General features: G+C 40.7%; 1 protein-coding gene across 7 annotated transcripts in view; it reads right to left on the reverse strand.

The window, feature by feature from the left end:
* BCKDHB (branched chain keto acid dehydrogenase E1 subunit beta) overlaps positions 1-18,912 on the reverse strand; it is a 289,790-nt gene that overhangs the window by 200,093 nt on the left and 70,785 nt on the right. For all 7 annotated transcript variants that reach the window (XM_067011259.1, XM_067011262.1, XM_059083877.2 and 4 more), the window contains 2 exons: positions 8,710-8,807; positions 4,853-4,963 (listed from right to left, as the gene is read on the reverse strand). In XM_067011259.1, coding sequence (XP_066867360.1) covers positions 4,853-4,963; positions 8,710-8,807 — 209 coding nt within the window. The remainder of the gene's footprint in view (positions 1-4,852; positions 4,964-8,709; positions 8,808-18,912) is intronic.

Here is an 18,912-nt window from a genome sequence, read left to right on the forward strand (position 1 = left end):
TATAGTTCCCTTTTTAACTTGCTAGATATATATTTTCACTATTATTTCAGTTGTCACTCTATAGATTACAACATGCATCCTTGACTTATTATAATCTAATACAAACTTCAAACTAACAATCCTAGAACAATAGAATGTTTTAACTCCATGTAAGCCCATCCTGACTTTCTTCTAGGATCATTTTCCCCTCTGCCTAAAGAATTCCCTTGTAGTTATTTCTTTTAGTGAAAATACACTGGTGGTAAATTCTCTCAATTTCTATTTGCCTAAAGTATTTACTTCACTTTAATTTTAAAAGGACGTTTTCTCTGGGTATAGAATTCTAGGTTGGCATCTCCGGCAATTTAAGATACCATTCCGTTGTATACGTAGGTGTGGTTTTCTTTGAATATATCCTTAGAGGTCCACAAAGCATTTTGAATATATGAGTTTGTTCTGAAAATTTCATGAGAAATATTTTTAGATATTGTTTCTGACCAATTCATTCTTTCTCCTCCTTCTATATTCAAATTGTATATAGGACAGATCCTTTGACCAGATCCCAAATGTTTTTCATGCTCTTTTCTGTATTAGTCTATTTTTTTCTTCCCTGTGCTTCAGTTTGGACATATTAACTTGCCTTCTAGTTCATTAATCATTATCATCTACTAAGGCTAATATGTTTTTAAAAACATCCACTGAGTTCTTATTGTCAAAAAAACTTTTGCTTCCACAATGTTTGATACACACACACACACACACACACACACACTCACACACACACACACTCACACTCCAATTCTCTAGAATAATTCTCCACCTTCTTACCACTTTTGTCCCTTTTTTCTCTATGTTCCTAAACATAATAATCTTAAAGTCCTTGTCTGCTCACTCCAATATCTGGATCACCTGAGTTTCTGCTTTCATTGGTTTGTTTTCTCTTGTTTTTTGGTCAAATGGTCCTGTCTCTTTATATACTTAGTAATTTTTTTACTGAATGCTGATAGATAAGAGGTTCCACATGATGAGAGGATGTCTCCTTGCTCCGCTGGGCAGACAGAGCAGAAGGTAAATTACATTAATTCAATAAGGAACTGAGAGGGGTAGAGGCTGCATGTGGGTTTGGGAAGATGTAATCTATTTCTGATTTGCTTCTAATCAAAGACATGACTCCACAGCTCTCAACTGAGAGTATGATTGGGCTTTGTCACTTCAGCCTCAAGTGATGGCTTGGCTTTTCAGATATGTTCTGCTCAGCTCCCATCATACACAGCTTTGGAATTTGGCAAATATTGATATTTTGAGAGAGACCAACTGTGTGTTTAAGACCCTTCAAGTTTCCATGAAACAAGGGTTCTATACACCTGGATTCTCAGCTTCTAGTGGAGACTCACTGGTGTCCCCAAGTAAAGAGCAGCTGCAGGTAAGTGTCAATTGACCACTCATTTCAGGCCTTTCCACTCTCATCACTGGTGTTCTTAAGCCACTCCACCCCTGCCCACACCCCCAGGCCCCAGGGTAGGTCTCTGTCTCGTAAGCACCTCAAAACTCGAGCATTTCTGTTCTATTTTCCAGTGGCTTCCACCTAGCTTATTAGGTCTTTAATATTGGGTTCAGAACTGAGCAGATAAACTGACTACGGGTTTTAGGCCCACTCAGGTCTCCAATTGTGTAGCTCCCCTGAGCAACAATCAAAAACCCTGTTGCTTGGATGGACATGGATGGTATTATGCTTAGTGAAATAAATCAGATAGAGAAAGATACTGTATGGTATCACTTACATGTGGAACCTAAAAAATGTAACTAGTGAATGTAACAAAAAAGAAACAGATTCACAGATATAGAGAACAAACTAGTGCTTACCAATGGGGAGAGGGAAGGAGGGAAGGGCAAGGTAGGGGTGAAGGATTAAGAAGTACAAACTACTATGTATAAAATAAATAAGCTACAAGGATATATTGTATAGCACAGGGAATATAGCCAATATTTTATAACTTTAAATGGTATATGAACAATAAAAATTTTGAATCACTGTGCTGTATACCTGCAACTAATATAATATTGTAAATCAACTATACCCCACCAAAAAAATAATTGGAAAAAAAACCACTGCTGCTCTTTCTGTCCCCAAGCAACTGTTCAGGCTTATAACTTTCAAACAATGCTTCAAAGCTTAAGCAAAAGTATGACTATGTTCCACAGTCCTTTTACTATGCACAGTATGCTAATGCATATGTTCAATAAATTATTTTTACCTTTAATAGGCTTTTCAAGATTAGGTATTCCAAAAGTTGCGTTTTGGTGTTGAGTTTAACATGTAATGAATAAAGCTGAGGGATCTAATTTTGTCATAAGACAAAAAGAACCGATAAAACACAGCACTAACTGAAAGAGATAATAAGCATAAATCTTGAATACTATAGAATCCAAGAAGATAAAGAGGGCTTCCCTGGTGGCACAGTGGTTGCGAGTCCGCCCTGCCGATGCAGGGGACGCGGGTTCGTGCCCCGGTCCGGGAGGATCCCATGTGCCGCTGAGCGGCTGGGCCCGTGAGCCGTGTCCGCTGAGCCTGCGCGTCCGGAGCCTGTGCCCCGCAACGGGAGAGGCCGCAGCGGTGAGAGGCCCGCGTACCGCAAAAAAAAAAAAAAAAAAAAAGAAAAAAAAAAAAAAAGATAAAGAAAAGCTGAATCGTAGTTAAACAAACAAAAACTCCCATTTTTAATATCAGTGTTTGGCTATAGGGTCCTCTTGTTTAAAATCATCTTTAATTTCTAGAAGATGCCAAGTATCAAAAATGTTCTCTTTTGATACATGAAAAGAAAACCCAAGATGTACCATGATCAACAATGAAGAGAGGCACAAATATACCCAAAGTAACCAAGAAATGACAAACTGGCTTTCACTGACATAACTGGAGGGTCATCAGCTAGAAAAAGAACATGACGAAAGCACCCCAACAGGAAACTAAACTAGTGATGCGAACAAGTCAGAGGTTTGCTGCATCACTTTCTCATTCTGTAGAGGCTTTTGGTCTCCTCTTTCATCTTCTCCAGTCGTACAGAGCCCTAAGGAACAGGGTCTACACTCCAGGATCATACAAAGATGCTACCAGTAGGGCTTCCCTGGTGGCGCAGTGGTTGGGAGTCCGCCTGCCGATGCAGGGGACGCGGGTTCGTGCCCCGGTCCGGGAAGATCCCACGTGCCGCGGAGCGGCTGGGCCCGTGAGCCGTGGCCGCTGAGCCTGCGCTCCACAACGGGAGAGGCCGCAGCGGTGAGAGGCCCGCGTAGCACAAAAAATATTTTAAAAAGATGCTACCAGTAGATTTAATAAAGGGTGGGGGCAGGGGGGTGCCCATAGAAACAAACTGATATAAATACAAATAATTTCCCACTTCCTTCTTCCTCTACTTCTCCTCACCTTACTTTCATGGTTACCAACTGCAGTATTATTATATTTGTGTTTTATCATAAGCTGCTACAAATTTTCTTGAATGTATAATGTATATAAATACAAGTACTTGTCCTGACCATACATCAGCACCCTCCACTGCACCATGACAAAGCGTCGTATCCTCATGCAAAAGCACGATTCACATTATAAACACAAACCCCAAGTAGGGGAGACACGGTGCAAAGAAGAAGCCTGCTCTGGGGCAAAGGCTATCAGTCCCAGTTTAACCGTAATTTGGAACATATGGCTATTTGAAAGGAAACACAATGTCTGACTTGATTTGAAAATGTCTGTAAAAAGCATTATTTCATGCAGTTATAAATAGTTCAACCTAAAACACTGCTCTTAATTATGGAAACTACGAACATAAGGACTCAGAATATTGCTGAAACCATTTGTAACCATCTCAAGTGTTTAGACAGTGTCCAGTAAGTCTACAGAACATTTACTATAACAAATCTTAAATCTTCCTCTAAATTATGAAATGATCTTTACCTAAAACACCGTATGCTATACTTTTACAGCAGCAGTAACTGCAGATTATTTTTATGTAATAACCTAAGAAACAGCCTGTAAAAGCTACAAAAACACCAAAGCTCTTGAAAATAATAAATGTGTAATACTCTAGGTCTTATGGCTCATTTGCTATAAAAATAGATCAAGAAAATATTACATGCAATGTTACCTAAACTTTAGTAGATAAGACCATCACATACACAAAAAAGAACTTAACTTTCCTTATGTACCAATTTGGTAATAGATGTACTTCAATTTATCTAGACATTAATATGAAAGGTATCAGCTATAGCCAAGTAAATGAGAACTAAACTATATTCTTGAGAGAGGACTATGTGAATCCTATTAATAGTAAGAAAAAGACCAATCTAAACAGGCCAAAGTTCAAGAGGTGATTTAGATAGAAAACTGTAAATCAGAGCAGCCACAATCCCACAACGTAACATGAAACTGTGATTCACAGTATTTTTAAAAAATAATCCATCTCCATCTCTTTTGGAGAAGGGACAAATGAGAATTCAGCCAAATTATTTAGCTGGCTATATTCAACCTAGCTTATTGAACCATAACCAATAAGAAGTTTAAAAACACAGGTGATTTCAACATTCCTGATATACTCTCATTTCCACTGGTGCATTATTCACACAAGTCAACACGAGCTGGCTGCATGAAGGACAGAGAGTTGTAATATTTTAAACAGAGAACTATGGGAGGAAACAAAACCTGAAGTGATTTGTTTCCTTGAGCATTAAGCTCATATATTTCTTTCAGGGTGTAAATTTTAAAGTTTTAATATCAGTGGAGAAGCCTCATGAAGCTCACAATTTTATGACAATTCTTTGCAAAGAGCCAACAAATTTGGCCCCAGATTTTGAGGAAATGACACTATCAACACTATAGTCATACCTTGCAAACTGTATCCACATCCCAAGGTATTATAGTCCTCAGATCAATGACCTCACAAGACACTCCAAGCTTCTCGTGAGCCATGGAAGCCACCTCTCGGATCACATGAACCTGAAATTAAAAGGGAAATATGCAGAGGATGACTAAAGAAAAACAGTGAATTGAATTCTGACATCCTTAATAGAGACAGTGTTTAAAGTTAGAGGAACTGATTCGCAAGGAGAATTTCTTTTAGACATGTTGAACCCCATATTCCAACCAAATAATCAAATATAGATGTCTAGAAAACAGCTGGAAAGAGGTTCTCTGAGAAAAGGCGAACAGTCACTGTCAGAGAGACGGATTCCAAAGATATCCACACACAGAAGGTTAATAAAGTCACAGGAGTAGTTTGAGTTTCTAGAAAAAGTATACAGAAGGAGAAGTAAAGGGCAAAAATCATGGGACCCTGTACATGACCAACATTTAAGAGGAAAGTAGAGGAAGAGGGGCTGAAGAAGAAGAGGAAGAGGGAGAGAAGGAAGAGGAAGAGAGAGAAGGAGAAGGAGTGGGAGGGAGGGGGAGGGGGAAGAGGGGGAGGAGAAGAAGAAGAAGAAGAAGGAGAAGGAGAACAGTTAAAAGAAACAGAAGAAAAATCGGAAGACAATATATCCAGAAGCTAAAGAAAGGTTTCATAGAGATAGTAGCCAGCCAGTGTCACATACCATAACAATATGAGGTGAGGGTTGGATTTAGCAATTAGAAGGTGAGCAATGTTAGCAGAAATAGTTTTAACTACTGGGAACAGAACTCATAAGGTAAATGAGTTTAAAAAATAATAATAATGATAATGAAGTGAAGGAATTAAATACAGGTAGTAGGACATAGTTGTTTAAGTTTAGTGATAAAAGAAAGGAGGGAGATACACTGTTATTTAAGGGGAAAGCAGGAGAGAGAAAAGGTACTTTTTAAATAGAGATGAGAGACACACTTTTTAATTTTATTTTATTTTTTATTTTTTTAACATCTTCATTGGAGTACAATTGCTTTACAATGGTGTGTTTCTGCTTTATAGCGAAGTGAATCAGTTCTACATATACATATGTCCCCATGTCCCCTCCCTCTTGTGTCTCCCTCCCGCCCTCCCTAACCCACCCCTCTAGGGGGTCACAAAGCACCGAGCTCATCTCCCTGTGTGAAGCAGCTGCTCCCCACTAGCTATCTATTTTACATTTGGTAGGACACACTTTTTTAATAAGAGGGACATGGAAAGGAGAAACTGAAGATGCAGGAGAGAGGGACCAGCTAATGAATCACAGTCCTGGAGAAGAAGAAATGGAATACATTCTGAAACAGATTTGGAGAAGTAGCTGTGAAAACCAGACACTTCTTGGAAGACAAAAGGGCAAGAGGCAAGGATTGCCAGCAGAAGTGTAAGTGTGAAGGAAAAGCGAGCTGGCGGAATTCGTGTCTAATACACCCTAACTTCCCTATTAAAAAGAAAGACAAGGACACATGTGGAAAGTGGGACACATGCTGTGCCTTTTATTTCGTTCTTCAAAAAGTTTTTATTGGAATGCAGTTGATTTGAGAGTGGGCTTTTAATTTTTTTTTTATTTTTTTTTTTTTTGGCGGTACGCGGGCCTCTCACTGTTGTGGCCTATCCCGTTGCGGAGCACACGCTCTGGACGCGCAGGCTTAGTGGCCATGGCTCACGGGCCCAGCCGCTCCACAGCATGTAGGATCTTCCCGGACCAGGGCACGAAACCATGTCCCCTGCATCGGCAGGCAGACTCTCAATCACTGCGCCACCAGGGAAGCCCAAGAGTGGGCTTTTTAAAAGGGACTCAAGGAGAGCAGAAAAGTTTTGCAAAAACCACTGTGGGCACCATCATCGGATGTGATTCTCCAGGCAGTACGATTATCCCACTATAGGTGAGAAACCGCAAAGACTACAGCTCTCCAAGCCAAAAATCAAATGCAGAAGAGTGTAGGAAGTTGTAGGATTGCAAATGATTTTCATTATCTTCTTTATATTATGTGGTATTAAATTTTCTAAAATAAGCAAGTATTTCTTTTACACAGAAAAAAGAAAAAACTGACCATTTCTTTAAAAGAAGGAGAGATAGAAGTCTACGGCTAGAGAAAGAGTCCTGAGCTTAAAAGTTTGGAAGCAGAGTGATATGATAATAAGCTCTGGGGAAAACGGAAATAGATCATCAATTCAACTGAAAGAGAAAGGTATGGAATAATGAGGCTGGACCACTGGCGGGTCCACGTAGCCAGGAAAGTAGTCACGAGAGATGGCAGCAGAGGGCATGAAAAACATCATTAATCACTGGAGAAATGCAAATCAAAACCACAGTGAGATGTCACCTTGTACCTGTTAGGAAGGCTATTATCAAAAAGACCCAAGGGCTTCCCTGGTGGCGCAGTGGTTGAGAATCCGCCTGCCAATGCAGGGGACACGGGTTCGTGCCCCGGTCCGGGAAGATCCCACGTGCCGCGGAGCGGCTGGGCCCGTGAGCCGTGGCCGCTGCGCCTGCGCGTCCGGAGCCTGTGCCCCGCAACGGGAGAGGCCACAACAGTGAGAGGCCCGTGTACCGCAAAAAAAAAAAAAAAAAAAAAAAAAAAAAAAAAAAAAGACCCAAGATAACAGGTCTTGATGAAGATGTGGAGAAAAGGAACCCTCCTACACTGTTGGTGGGAGTGTAAATAGGTGCAGCCACTGTGGAATACAGTATGGAGGTTTTGTAAAAGACTAAAAAATAGAGCTACCGTACTCCTGGGTATACATCCAAAAACAGCAACAAAAACACTAACTGGTAAAGATACATGTGCGCCAACGTTCACAGCAGCATTATTTACAAGTGCCAAGGTACGGAAGCAAACTAAGTGTCCATCAACAGATGAATGGATAAAGAATATGTGGTATATATATATATATACACAATGGACTACCACCCAGCCATAAAAAAGAATGAAACTTTGCCATTTGCAGCAAAATGGATAGACTTGGAGGGCATTATGTAAAGTGAAATAAGTCAGAAAGAAAAAGACAAATACTGTAGGATATCACTTATATGTGGAATCTAAAAAATACAACAAACCAGTGAATAAAACAAAAAAGGAAGGAGACTCACAGATAAAGAGGACAAACTCGTGGGTACCAGGGGGAACGGGAAGGGGAGAGGGACAATGAAAGGATGAGGGATAAAAAAAGGAGGGGTTATAATGGGATTATATGAAATCATGTGTGTGAAACTTTTGAAAACTGTAAAGGCACTACAGACTGTAAAGAATCTTTCATTCAGTAAAATAATAATACTGGCAAAAAAAAATAAGAAGAAAAGCAGCAACAAGTAGTGAGGATACGTAATGTGTGCTTCAAAAGAACGTGTCCTGGGCTTCCCTGGTGGTGCAGTGGTTGAGAGTCCGCCTGCCGACGCAGGGGACACGAGTTCGTGCCCCGGTCCGGGAAGATCCCACATGCCGCGGAGTGGCTGGGCCCGTGAGCCATGGCCGTTGAGCCTGTGCGTCCGGAGCCTGTGCTCCGCAACAGGAGAGGCCACAACAGTGAGAGGCCCGCATACCGCAAAAAAAAAAAAAAAAAAAAAAAAAAAAGAACGTGTCCTTAATACGTTCTTGTAAACTCGATATATTTTTAATGGCTTCACCATATACATGCAAATTTTAATACGACTGAAAAGGCATCTCACCTTCAGTCAGAAGTCAGTACCAGATACAGATGTAGCATCAAACAAGACTTAAATTCGAGATATAAGGAAGACATTTTCAGTGCTTCATAGAATCAGAATTTAAAATGAGGGCTTCCAAACACAAGATGGACATTACCAGTTGCTATAATGGTTACTGACCTGTGTGCCCCAGGCAACTAGAGTGACATCACTCCCTTCTTGGATGACTTCGGCCTGGGACAGGGGGATGTTGTATGGTTCTATGGGAACCTGTTCCACTGAATACAAAACAAGGAAAAAAATGCAAGGTTAATTATTTTTTCACAGGTGACATTCGTGCATAAAAGAATATAAGAACCTCATTGTAGCAAAGCTTTATTGTGTTTATTCTTCCCCCAAATTCCATGTTATTTTTAACAGAAATAGCATTTATTATATGACATTATTACACAGATGAAAAACTACCATCAAATCAGCTATCTTGGAACAGAAAAAGGACTTCAGGGAAAAACTAAGAAAATCTTCATAATCTTGGGCATTAGACAATAATAATGTAACAACACTGGTTCATTAACTGTAACAAGTGTACCATACTAACAAAAGATGTTAATAAAAGGGGATCTTATAATACCATGGTATTTACTATCTAGGGCTTCCCTGGTGGCGCAGTGGTTGAGAATCCGCCTGCCGATGCAGGGGACACGGGTTCGTGCCCCGGTCCGGGAAGATCCCAAGTGCCGCGGAGCGGCTGGGCCCGTGAGCCATGGCCGCTGAGCCTGCGCGTCCGGAGCCTGTGCTCCGCAACGGGAGAGGCCACAGCAATAAGAGGCCCGCGTACCGAAAAAAAAAAAAAAAAAAGGTAGACATATGTAAATCTTGTTTTCTTTCCACAAATATAATCACGCTGCACACATTATTTAGAACCCTTCTATAATCTCCTTTTTCCACTTAGCAATATATCTTGGTCATGTTTTCATATCAAAAGTATAGTTTTTTAAATCATATTTGTAAGTAAAAACTATCACCTTTAATGGTGCTGTTATCAGTGATATGGCAGAAAATTTTATTCCTTGTATTTTTGTGTATTTCCAATCCAATGACCTTTCTATAACCAGTGCCAGAGAGAGATGAATAAGCTTTAAGTCATGTATATGTTTAAATAAAATAAAATTAATTGAGTAACAAAATGGTAAAACCTATACAACTACTTTTGTGGGTAATCCTAAACACAGATGACAATTAAACCAAGAAACCCGACACATTGCTGTTAGGAAACATATAAGGGACTTCCCTGGTGGTCCAGTGGAAACAAGAACAACAACAAAAACAAAAATGTACAGTCTAACCTCAAGAAAACATATAAGCATTAAAAGCTTTTTTTTTTAAGTTTTTTTGTGTAGCACACAAACTATGTTGAGTCAGATACTTCCAACTATCTAAACCAGGAGTGGGCAAGTCAACTTTTGTAAACAATGTTTTCTTGGCATACAACCTCATCCATTCATTTACACATTATCTGTGGCTGTTCCTGCCCTTCAACAGCAGAGCTGAGTAGCTGTAACAGAGAGCATAGCCTATAAGCCTAAAATATTTACTATCTGTCCCTTTACAGAAAATGTTTCCCAACCTCCATTCTAAACAGTGCATTCAGAGGTTAATTCCAGCCCGTTCACTGATGGCTGAAATCCAGTAGTAGATGGATGGATGGATGGACCAAGGGATATATGGATGGATGGACAAAGGAACTGACAAATAGGAAGACAGACATATTCAACTGGAAGAACACATTTTACTTAGCATTTCTCAGCTGCTAAACCAAAGTGATGGTCAAGAACAACGCTGATGACCTCTGGCAAGCATGCCAAAGGTAGCACGTATGCTCTGTGCCGTCATCAAGTCTTCTTTCTCCAAACAGCAAGATCTGCACACTAAACGTCAAGGCTTGAAGCCAGTACACACTCCGCCCTGCTTGTGAGTCAGTGGCTACCATTCAAGAGCCTTGTCGTTCCTGCCTTGTGTTATAAATCAGTTGCCAGCTGGTAATTAGCAAATCCCTGGAACACACTGCTCTAAGGGCTGGCGCACCAAAAGAAATGGGTTGGCATCTTGGCCCACCTCCTTTGAAAAAATGCCAGTGAGTGACTAACTGTTTCATTGTATTCAATAAATTACCCAGAATAATAAGACCTCATTACTTTGTAATTAATTAAGGGACAACATGGCAAACAAAGCTTAGTCCTCCAACAACAACAACAAAAAAGCATGCCAAGAATGAGATTCAAGAAGAGTCTCATATTTAAATAGACCCAAAAAAATCACTCCTTAGCTTTTCATAAATTTAATCCTGAGAGGGGAAAATAAAAGTACAATTTTATGGATTAAAGACCTAAACATAAGACTGGAAACCATAAAACTTCCAGAAGAGAAGATAGGCCGCTCTTTGACATAAATCAGAATATTTTCTTGGATCTGTCTCCTCAGGCAAAAGAAACAAAAGCAAAAATAAACAGATGAGACCTAATTAAATTAAAAGCTTTTGCACAGCAGAGGAAACCACTGACAAAATGAGAAGAAAATTTACTAAATGGAAGAAAATACTTGCAAAGAATATGACTAATAAGGGGTTAATATCCAAAATATATAAACAGCTCATACAACTCAATAACAAAAAAAAAAACCCAACTGATTGAAAAATGGGCAGAAGACCTGAAAAGACATTTTTCCAAAGAAGACATACAGATGGGCAAGAGGGACATGAAAAGATGCCCAACATTGCTAATCATCTGGGAAATGCAAGTCAAAACCAAAATGAGACATCACCTCACACCTGTCAGAATGGCTATTGTCAAAAAGAACACAAATAACAAATACTGGCAAGGATGTGGAGAGAAGGGAACCCTTCTACACTGTTGGTGGGAATGTAAACTGGTGCAGCCACTATGGAAAACAGTTTGGAGGTTTTGCAAAAGACTAAAAACAGAACTAACATATAACCCAGCAATTCCACTCCTGGGTCTATATCCCAAAAAAACCAAACAAACAAAAACACTAATTTGAAAAAAGAGAAAAGATACATGCACCCTGATGTTCAGAGCAGCATTTTAATATATTCATTTACTTAAACTTGGCAAACAGGTCACCTAGGGAGCAAGCTATAATTCCCAGGTACATTTTTGTTTTGTTAACTTAAAAGATATTTATTCCAAGAGCAGCTTATTATCAGATAGTCATTCCTACATCATGTATAATGTTTTATGAGAGAGAGCAGGTAAGAGGAGTTACCGCCTGAAACTTCAGGAGCTGAAGGGCCTCTGTGCAGTCATAGCATGGATTCCTGTTTTCACAGCAGTGGGGCTCACGGAGCCACTCCATTTTACCACATGGTGATTACATTCTAATCTTAGCACTAATGAGCATCCCACAGAGAAACCCTTCAGCATCGGAGACGCTGAAAAAAATGTGTGGCTTTAAAGAGAGAGAGAGAGCTTTCCAAGGCCAAAATAAAAAAGGTGTAATTTTTTCTCAAAAATCAGACAAGATAGATTTTTAAATATATATTGTAAGTTCCACAGATAAGCTTCCTTTGTAATTACATATGCACTTGTATTCATATTACACATACACTGACAGACTCATGGCATGAATTAGGTCATGCCTGGACCCTTTTATTTCCCATTCCTGTCCTTTTTTTCCTTCCAATTCTCTTCTAATTTGTTGTGTTGCTTACAGGTCATCTGAAACACATTTTGAAAATACAGCAGAGTGTATAAATTATATATATTTATGATATCAATATATATGTATAATAGTACAATATATATTGTACTGTGTATAATAATAGTACAAATGTATTGTACTATGTATAACGTATACTTATTCATTTAATAGTCATTGTGTACCCAGTATGTGCAGACATCATGCAAGAGGCTAGACTATGAAATGAAAAAGGCAGTTCCTGCCCTTAAGAAGCACACACTCAACTGGGAGTTAAAAAGATGGAAAGAGATGATCAGCAAACAAAAACATGATGTAGCAATGAGGACAAACCGCTCTAGGAAAGACAGAGGGAAGCAACAACCTGACTGTAAGATCGAAGTGTCTTCACCACCAACAAGGGAACAACTGGTAGGGGTCTTAGAGATGAAGAAGTACTTAACACAAGAGAAAATAAAGGAGGTCTTTCATGTAGAAAGAAGAGGTGTGTACAAAGAAATGGGGGTGTGAAATGTGTGTGTGTGTGTGTGTGTGTATGTATCTGTGTGTACACATCTATAAACATGTATAAACACAGATTTACTGAAACCTTTGAATTATACTCCCAAGCCCCTTGAAAGAACTTTCCAATGCCTTCTGATTTAATATACTACTAACTGGTGTAGAAAGAATCAGCTAGAGAATAACAACTCACTCTTGATGATGTAAGTTTCCCTGTGAGGCACAGTATTACCGTTACAGAGATAATAGGGTCATTTCTCTGCCCTGGCACTAACCCAAAGTAAAGCTCGTTTCCTCATTGACGTCAAGCTCGGTAGGGCTTTATCATGTTTCATTATACATGATGCTGTGATAAAGCATAAATGTTCTTTTTAAAAAGAAAGTGTATTTCTAAATTACTTCACGCTGCTTGCTTACTAACAGCAGATTCAAAGTCTCCACACCTGAGGAAGCCTCGCTCATTGGCCAGAATTTACAGTCTAATGGGGCAGGGCGGGCAAATTCACCCACCGAAGAGCCCAGTCCCAGCCCCGTCTCTGCATCTAATTTGCTGATCTCTGACATCATATTACTTCTGTGCCGCAGGCTCCCACTTGTAAGCTGTGGAAAGCAGCCTGCGTCTACCTGCCAAACCCCAGGAGCAGACGGAGGGCACACTGAGTTCATTGTTATAGATGTTCTTTCAGTCCTTAGGAAGAAAACAGGTTTACAGTTTAAAATAATTCAATGGTACAGTCATTAAGACTGTAAATGTTCCCTTCAGGAACATTCTTAGTAATTAAGAATATTCTTGGGCTTCCCTGGTAGCACAGTGGTTGAGAGTCCGCCTGCCGATGCAAGGGACGCGGGTTCGCGCCCCGGTCCGGGAGGATCCCACGTGCCGCGGAGTGGCTGGGCCCGTGAGCCGTGGCCGCTGAGCCTGCGCGTCCGGAGCCTGTGCTCCGCAACGGGAGAGGCCGCAACAGTAAGAGGCCCGCATGCCACACACACACAAAAAGAATATTCTTAATAATTCTTAATAATTCAGAATAACATTCTTAATAATTCAATGGTACAGTCATTAAGACTACAAATGTTCACTTCAGGAACATTCTTATTCCTATTACCATTTGCTGTATTTAACCATAAATTAATCTCTACGTTACAACGCTTATTTTACTGAATACTCCGTTCAACTTTGAAGGTACTAATTATGGTCATACTTTGGGGTAATTTTCACTTCTATGCTAACAATTACTTTTAACACTGATGTTAGAGATAAGGATATATGAACAAGAAAACTGAATGCAGTTTCTTCTAGCAATCACTTTAAAACTACTCGTCACTGAGCGCTTCAAGATGGCAGAAGAGTAAGACGTGGAGATCACCTTCCTCCCCACAAGTACATCAGAAATACATCTGCATGCAGAACAACTCCTACAGAACACCCACTGATCGCTGGCAGAAGACCACAGACCTCCCAAAAGGCAAGAAACACCCCACATACCTAGGCAGGGCAAAAGAAAAAAGAATAAAGAGACAAAAGAATAGGGATGGGAGGGCTTCCCTGGTGGCGCAGTGGTTGAGAGTCCGCCTGCCGATGGATGCAGGGGACACGGGTTCGTGCCCCAGTCCGGGAAGATCCCACGTGCCGCGGAGCGGCTGGGCCCGTGAGCCATGGCCGCTGAGCCTGCGCGTCCGGAGCCTGTGCTCTGCAACGGGAGAGGCCACAACAGGGAGAGGCCAAAAAAAAATTTTAAAAAAAAGAATAGGGACAGGTACCTGCACCAGTGGGAGGGAGCTGTGAAGGAGGGAAGGTTTCCACAAACTAGAAGCCCCTTCGCGGGCGGAGACTGCGGGTGGCAGAGCAGGGAAGCTTCGAAGCCGCGGAGGAGAGCGCAGCAACAGGGTACAGAGGGCAAAGCGGAGAGATTCCCGCACAGAGGATCGGCGCCGACCAGCACTCACCAGCCCGAGAGGCTCGTCTGCTCACCGCCGGGGGGGGCAGGGCTGGGAGCTGAGGCTCAGGCTTCAGTCGGATCGCAGGCAGAGGACTGGGGTTGGGGGCATGAACACAGCCTGAAGGGGTTACTGCGCCACGGCTGGCGGGGGGGGGGGGGGGGAGTCCGGGAGAAGGCGAGGCAAGAGACTTTTTCTTGCCTCTTTGTTTCCTGGTGCGCGAGGAGAAAGGATTAAGCGCTCCGCTTAAAGGAGCTACAGAGACGGGCGCGAGCCGCGGCTATGAGCGTGGACCCCAGAGACGGGCATGAGACGCTAAGTCTGCTGCTGCCGCCACCAAGAAGCCTGTGTACGAACACAGGTCACTCTCCACACCGCCCCTCCCGGGAGCCTGTGCAGCCCGCCACCGCCAGTGTCCCGGGATCCAGGAACAGCTTCCCCTGGAGAACGCGTGCCGCGCCTCAGGCTGGTGCAACGTCACGCCGGCCTCTGCCGCCCCAGGCTCACCACGCATGCGTGCCCCGCCCTCCCACCGGCCTGAGTGAGCCAGAGTCCGCGAATCAGCGGCTCCTTTCACCCGGTCCTGTCTCAGCGAAGAACACACGCCCTCCGGCGACCTATACGCAGAGGCGGGGCCACATCCAAAGCTGAGCCCCGGGAGCTGTGCGAACAAAGAAGAGAAAGGGAAATGTCTCCCAGCAGCCTCAGGAGCAGCGGATTAAATCTCCACAGTCAACTTGATGTACCGTGCGTCTGTGGAATACCTGAATAGACAGCGAATCATCCCAAAATTGAGGAGGTGTACTTTGGGAGCAACGATGTATGTATTTTTTTCCTTTTTCTCTTTTTGTGAGTGTGTATGTATATGCTTCTGTGTGTGAATTTGTCTGTATAGCTTTACTTTCACCATTTGTCCTAGGGTTCTGTCTGTCGGGGTTTTTTTTAATATTCAAAAATTTTTTTTCTTAATTATTCTTTATTTTTTATTTTAATAACATTATTTTATTTTACTTTATTTTACTTTATCTTCTTTCTTTCTTTCTTTTTTTCCCTCCCTTTTATTATAAGCCATGTGGAGGACAGGCTCTTGGTGCTGCAGCCAGCAGTCAGGGCTGTGCCTCTGAGGTGGGAGAGCCAACTTCAGGACACTGGTCCACAAGAGACCTCCCAGCTCCACGTAATATCAAAGGGTGAAAATCTCCAAGAGATCTCCATCTCAATGCCAAGACCCAGCTCCACTCAAAACCCAGCAAGCTACAGTGCTGGACACCCTATGCCAAACAACTAGCAAGACAGGAACAAAACCCCATCCATTAGTACAGAGGCTGCCTAAAATCATAAGGCCACAGACAACCCAAAACACACCACCAGACATGGGCCTGCCCACCAGAAAGACAAGATCCAGCCTCATCCACCAGAACACAGGCACTAGTGCCCTCCACCAGGAAGCCTACACAACCCAGTGAACCAACCTTAGCCACTGGGGACAGACACGAAAAACAACAGGAGCTATGAACATGCAGACTGCGAAAAGGAGACCCCAAACACAGTAAGATAAGCTAAATGAGAAGACAGAGAAACACACAGCACATGAAGGAGCAAGGCAAAAATCCACCACACCTAACAAATGAAGAGGAAATAGGCAGCTACCTGAAAAAGAATTCAGAGTAATGATAGAAAAGATGATCCAAAATCTTGGAAATAGAATAGAGAAAATACAAGGAACGTTTAACAAGGACCTAGAAGAACTAAAGAGCAAACAAACAGTGATGAGCAACACAATAAATGAAATTAAAAATTCTCTAGAAGGGATCAATATCAGAATAACTAAGGCAGAAGAATGGATAAGTGACCTGGAAGATAAAATAGTGGAAATAACTACTACAGAGCAGAATAAAGAAAAAAACAATAAAAAGAATTGAGGACAGTCTCAGAGACCTCTGGGACAATATTAATCACAGCAATCTTCGAATTATAAGGATACCAGAAGAAGAAGAGAAAAAGAAAGGGACTGAGAAAATATTTGAAGAGATTCCAGTTGAAAACTTCCCTAATATGAGAAAGGAAATAGTTAATCAAGTCCAGGAAGCACAGGGAGTCCATACAGGATAAATCCAAGGAGAAACACGCCAAGACACATATTATTCAAACTATCAAAAATTAAATACAAAGAACAAATATTAAAAGCAGCAAGGGAAAAACAACAAATAACACATAAGGGAATCCCCAAAAGGTTAACAGCTGATCTTTCAACAGAAACTCTGCAAGCCAGAAGGGAGTGGCAGGAAATATTTAAAGTGATGAAGGAGAAAAACCTACAACCAAGATTACTCTACCCAGCAAGGATCTCATTCAGATTTGACAGAGAAATTAAAATCTTGACAGACAAGCAAAAGCTAAGAGAATTCAGTACCACCAAACCAGCTTTACAACAAATGCTAAAGGAACTTCTTTAGGCTGGAAACACAAGAGAAGGAAAAGACCTACAATAATAAACTGAAAACAATTAACAAAATGGTAATAGGAACACACATATTGATAATAACCTTAAATGTAAATGGATTAAATGCTCCAACCAAAAGACATAGATTGGCTGAATAGATACAAAAACAAGACCCATATATATGCTGTCTACAAGAGACCCACTTCAGACCTAGGGAAAAAGTGAGGGGATGGAAAAAGATATTCCATGCAAATGGAAATCACAAGAAAGGTGGAGTAGCAATTCTCATTATCACACAAAATAGACTATTACAAGAGACAAAGAAGGACACTACATAATGATCAAGGGATCAATACAAGAAGAAGATACAACAACTGTAAATATTTATGCACACAACATAGGAGCACCTCAATACATAAGGCAAATACTAACAGCCATAAAAGGGGAAATCGACAGTAACACAATAATAGTAAGGGGCTTTAACACCCCACTTTCACCAATGGACAGATCATCCAAAATGAAAATAAATAAGGCAACACAAGCTTTAAATGATACATTAAACACGATGGACTTAATTGATATTTATAGGACATTCCATCCAAAAACAACAGAATACACTTTCTTCTCAAGTGCTCATGAAACATTCTCCAGGATAGATCATATCTTGGGACACAAATCAAGCCTTAATAAATTTAAGAAAATTGAAATCGTATCAAGTATCTTTTCTGACCACAATGCTATGAGACTAGATATCAATTACAGGAAAAAATCTGTAAGAAATACAAACACATGGACGCTAAACAACACACTACTTAATAACCAAGAGATCACTGAAGAATTCAAAGAGGAAATAAAAAAATAACTAGAAACAAATGACAATGAAAACATGACCCAAAACCTATGGGATGCAACAAAAGCAGTTCTAAGAGGGAAGTTTATAGCAATACAATCCTACCTTAAGAGACAAGAAACATCTCAAATAAACAACCGAACCTTACACCTAAAGCAATTAGAGAAACGAACAAAAAAACCCCCAAAGTTAGCAGAAGGAAAGAAATCATAAAGATCGGATCAGAAATAAATGAAAAAGAAATGAAGGAAACGATAGCAAAGATCAATAAAACTAGACTCACAGACATAGAAAACAGACTTATGGTTACCAAAGGGAAAAGGGGTGTGGGGGGGGAGGGATAAATTAGGAGTTTGGGATTAACATGTACACACTACTATATATAAAATAGATAACCAACAAGGACCTACTGTTTAGCACAGGAAACTATACTCAATATTTTGTAATAACCTATAAGGGAAGAGAATCTGAAGAATATATATTTATATACGCATAATATAATGTAATATAATATATAAAATTGAATCACTGTGCTGTACACCTGAAACTAACATGATACTGTAAATCAACTTTACATCAATAAATAAATAAATAAATATCAATACAATTCCCCAACATTAGCTCTTATCCACTGACTTACTAAATGCAAAGAATGGACAGAAAAAAAATCACTGGAACACACCAACAAAAAAACAATACTTCTAAGAATAAGAAAGACATATTGGAACTATGTAATACATCTATCAGACTGCAAGATTCACCCTTGTGTATGTAACGCTGAAGAGTAGCTACTGACTTTGAATCACGATCCAATCAGGAAAACAAACTTCCCTAGAGGAATTTAATTCAGGGACTGTTAGGAAGACGTTGGAAATGCTGCTGTAGCAAATGGTGAAATATTGCAACTCAGAGATCAGGAAACAGACACCACCTCTCG

The sequence above is a fragment of the Kogia breviceps genome, chromosome 13 (assembly GCF_026419965.1).
Source record: "Kogia breviceps isolate mKogBre1 chromosome 13, mKogBre1 haplotype 1, whole genome shotgun sequence".
Taxonomy (NCBI): domain Eukaryota; kingdom Metazoa; phylum Chordata; class Mammalia; order Artiodactyla; family Physeteridae; genus Kogia; species Kogia breviceps.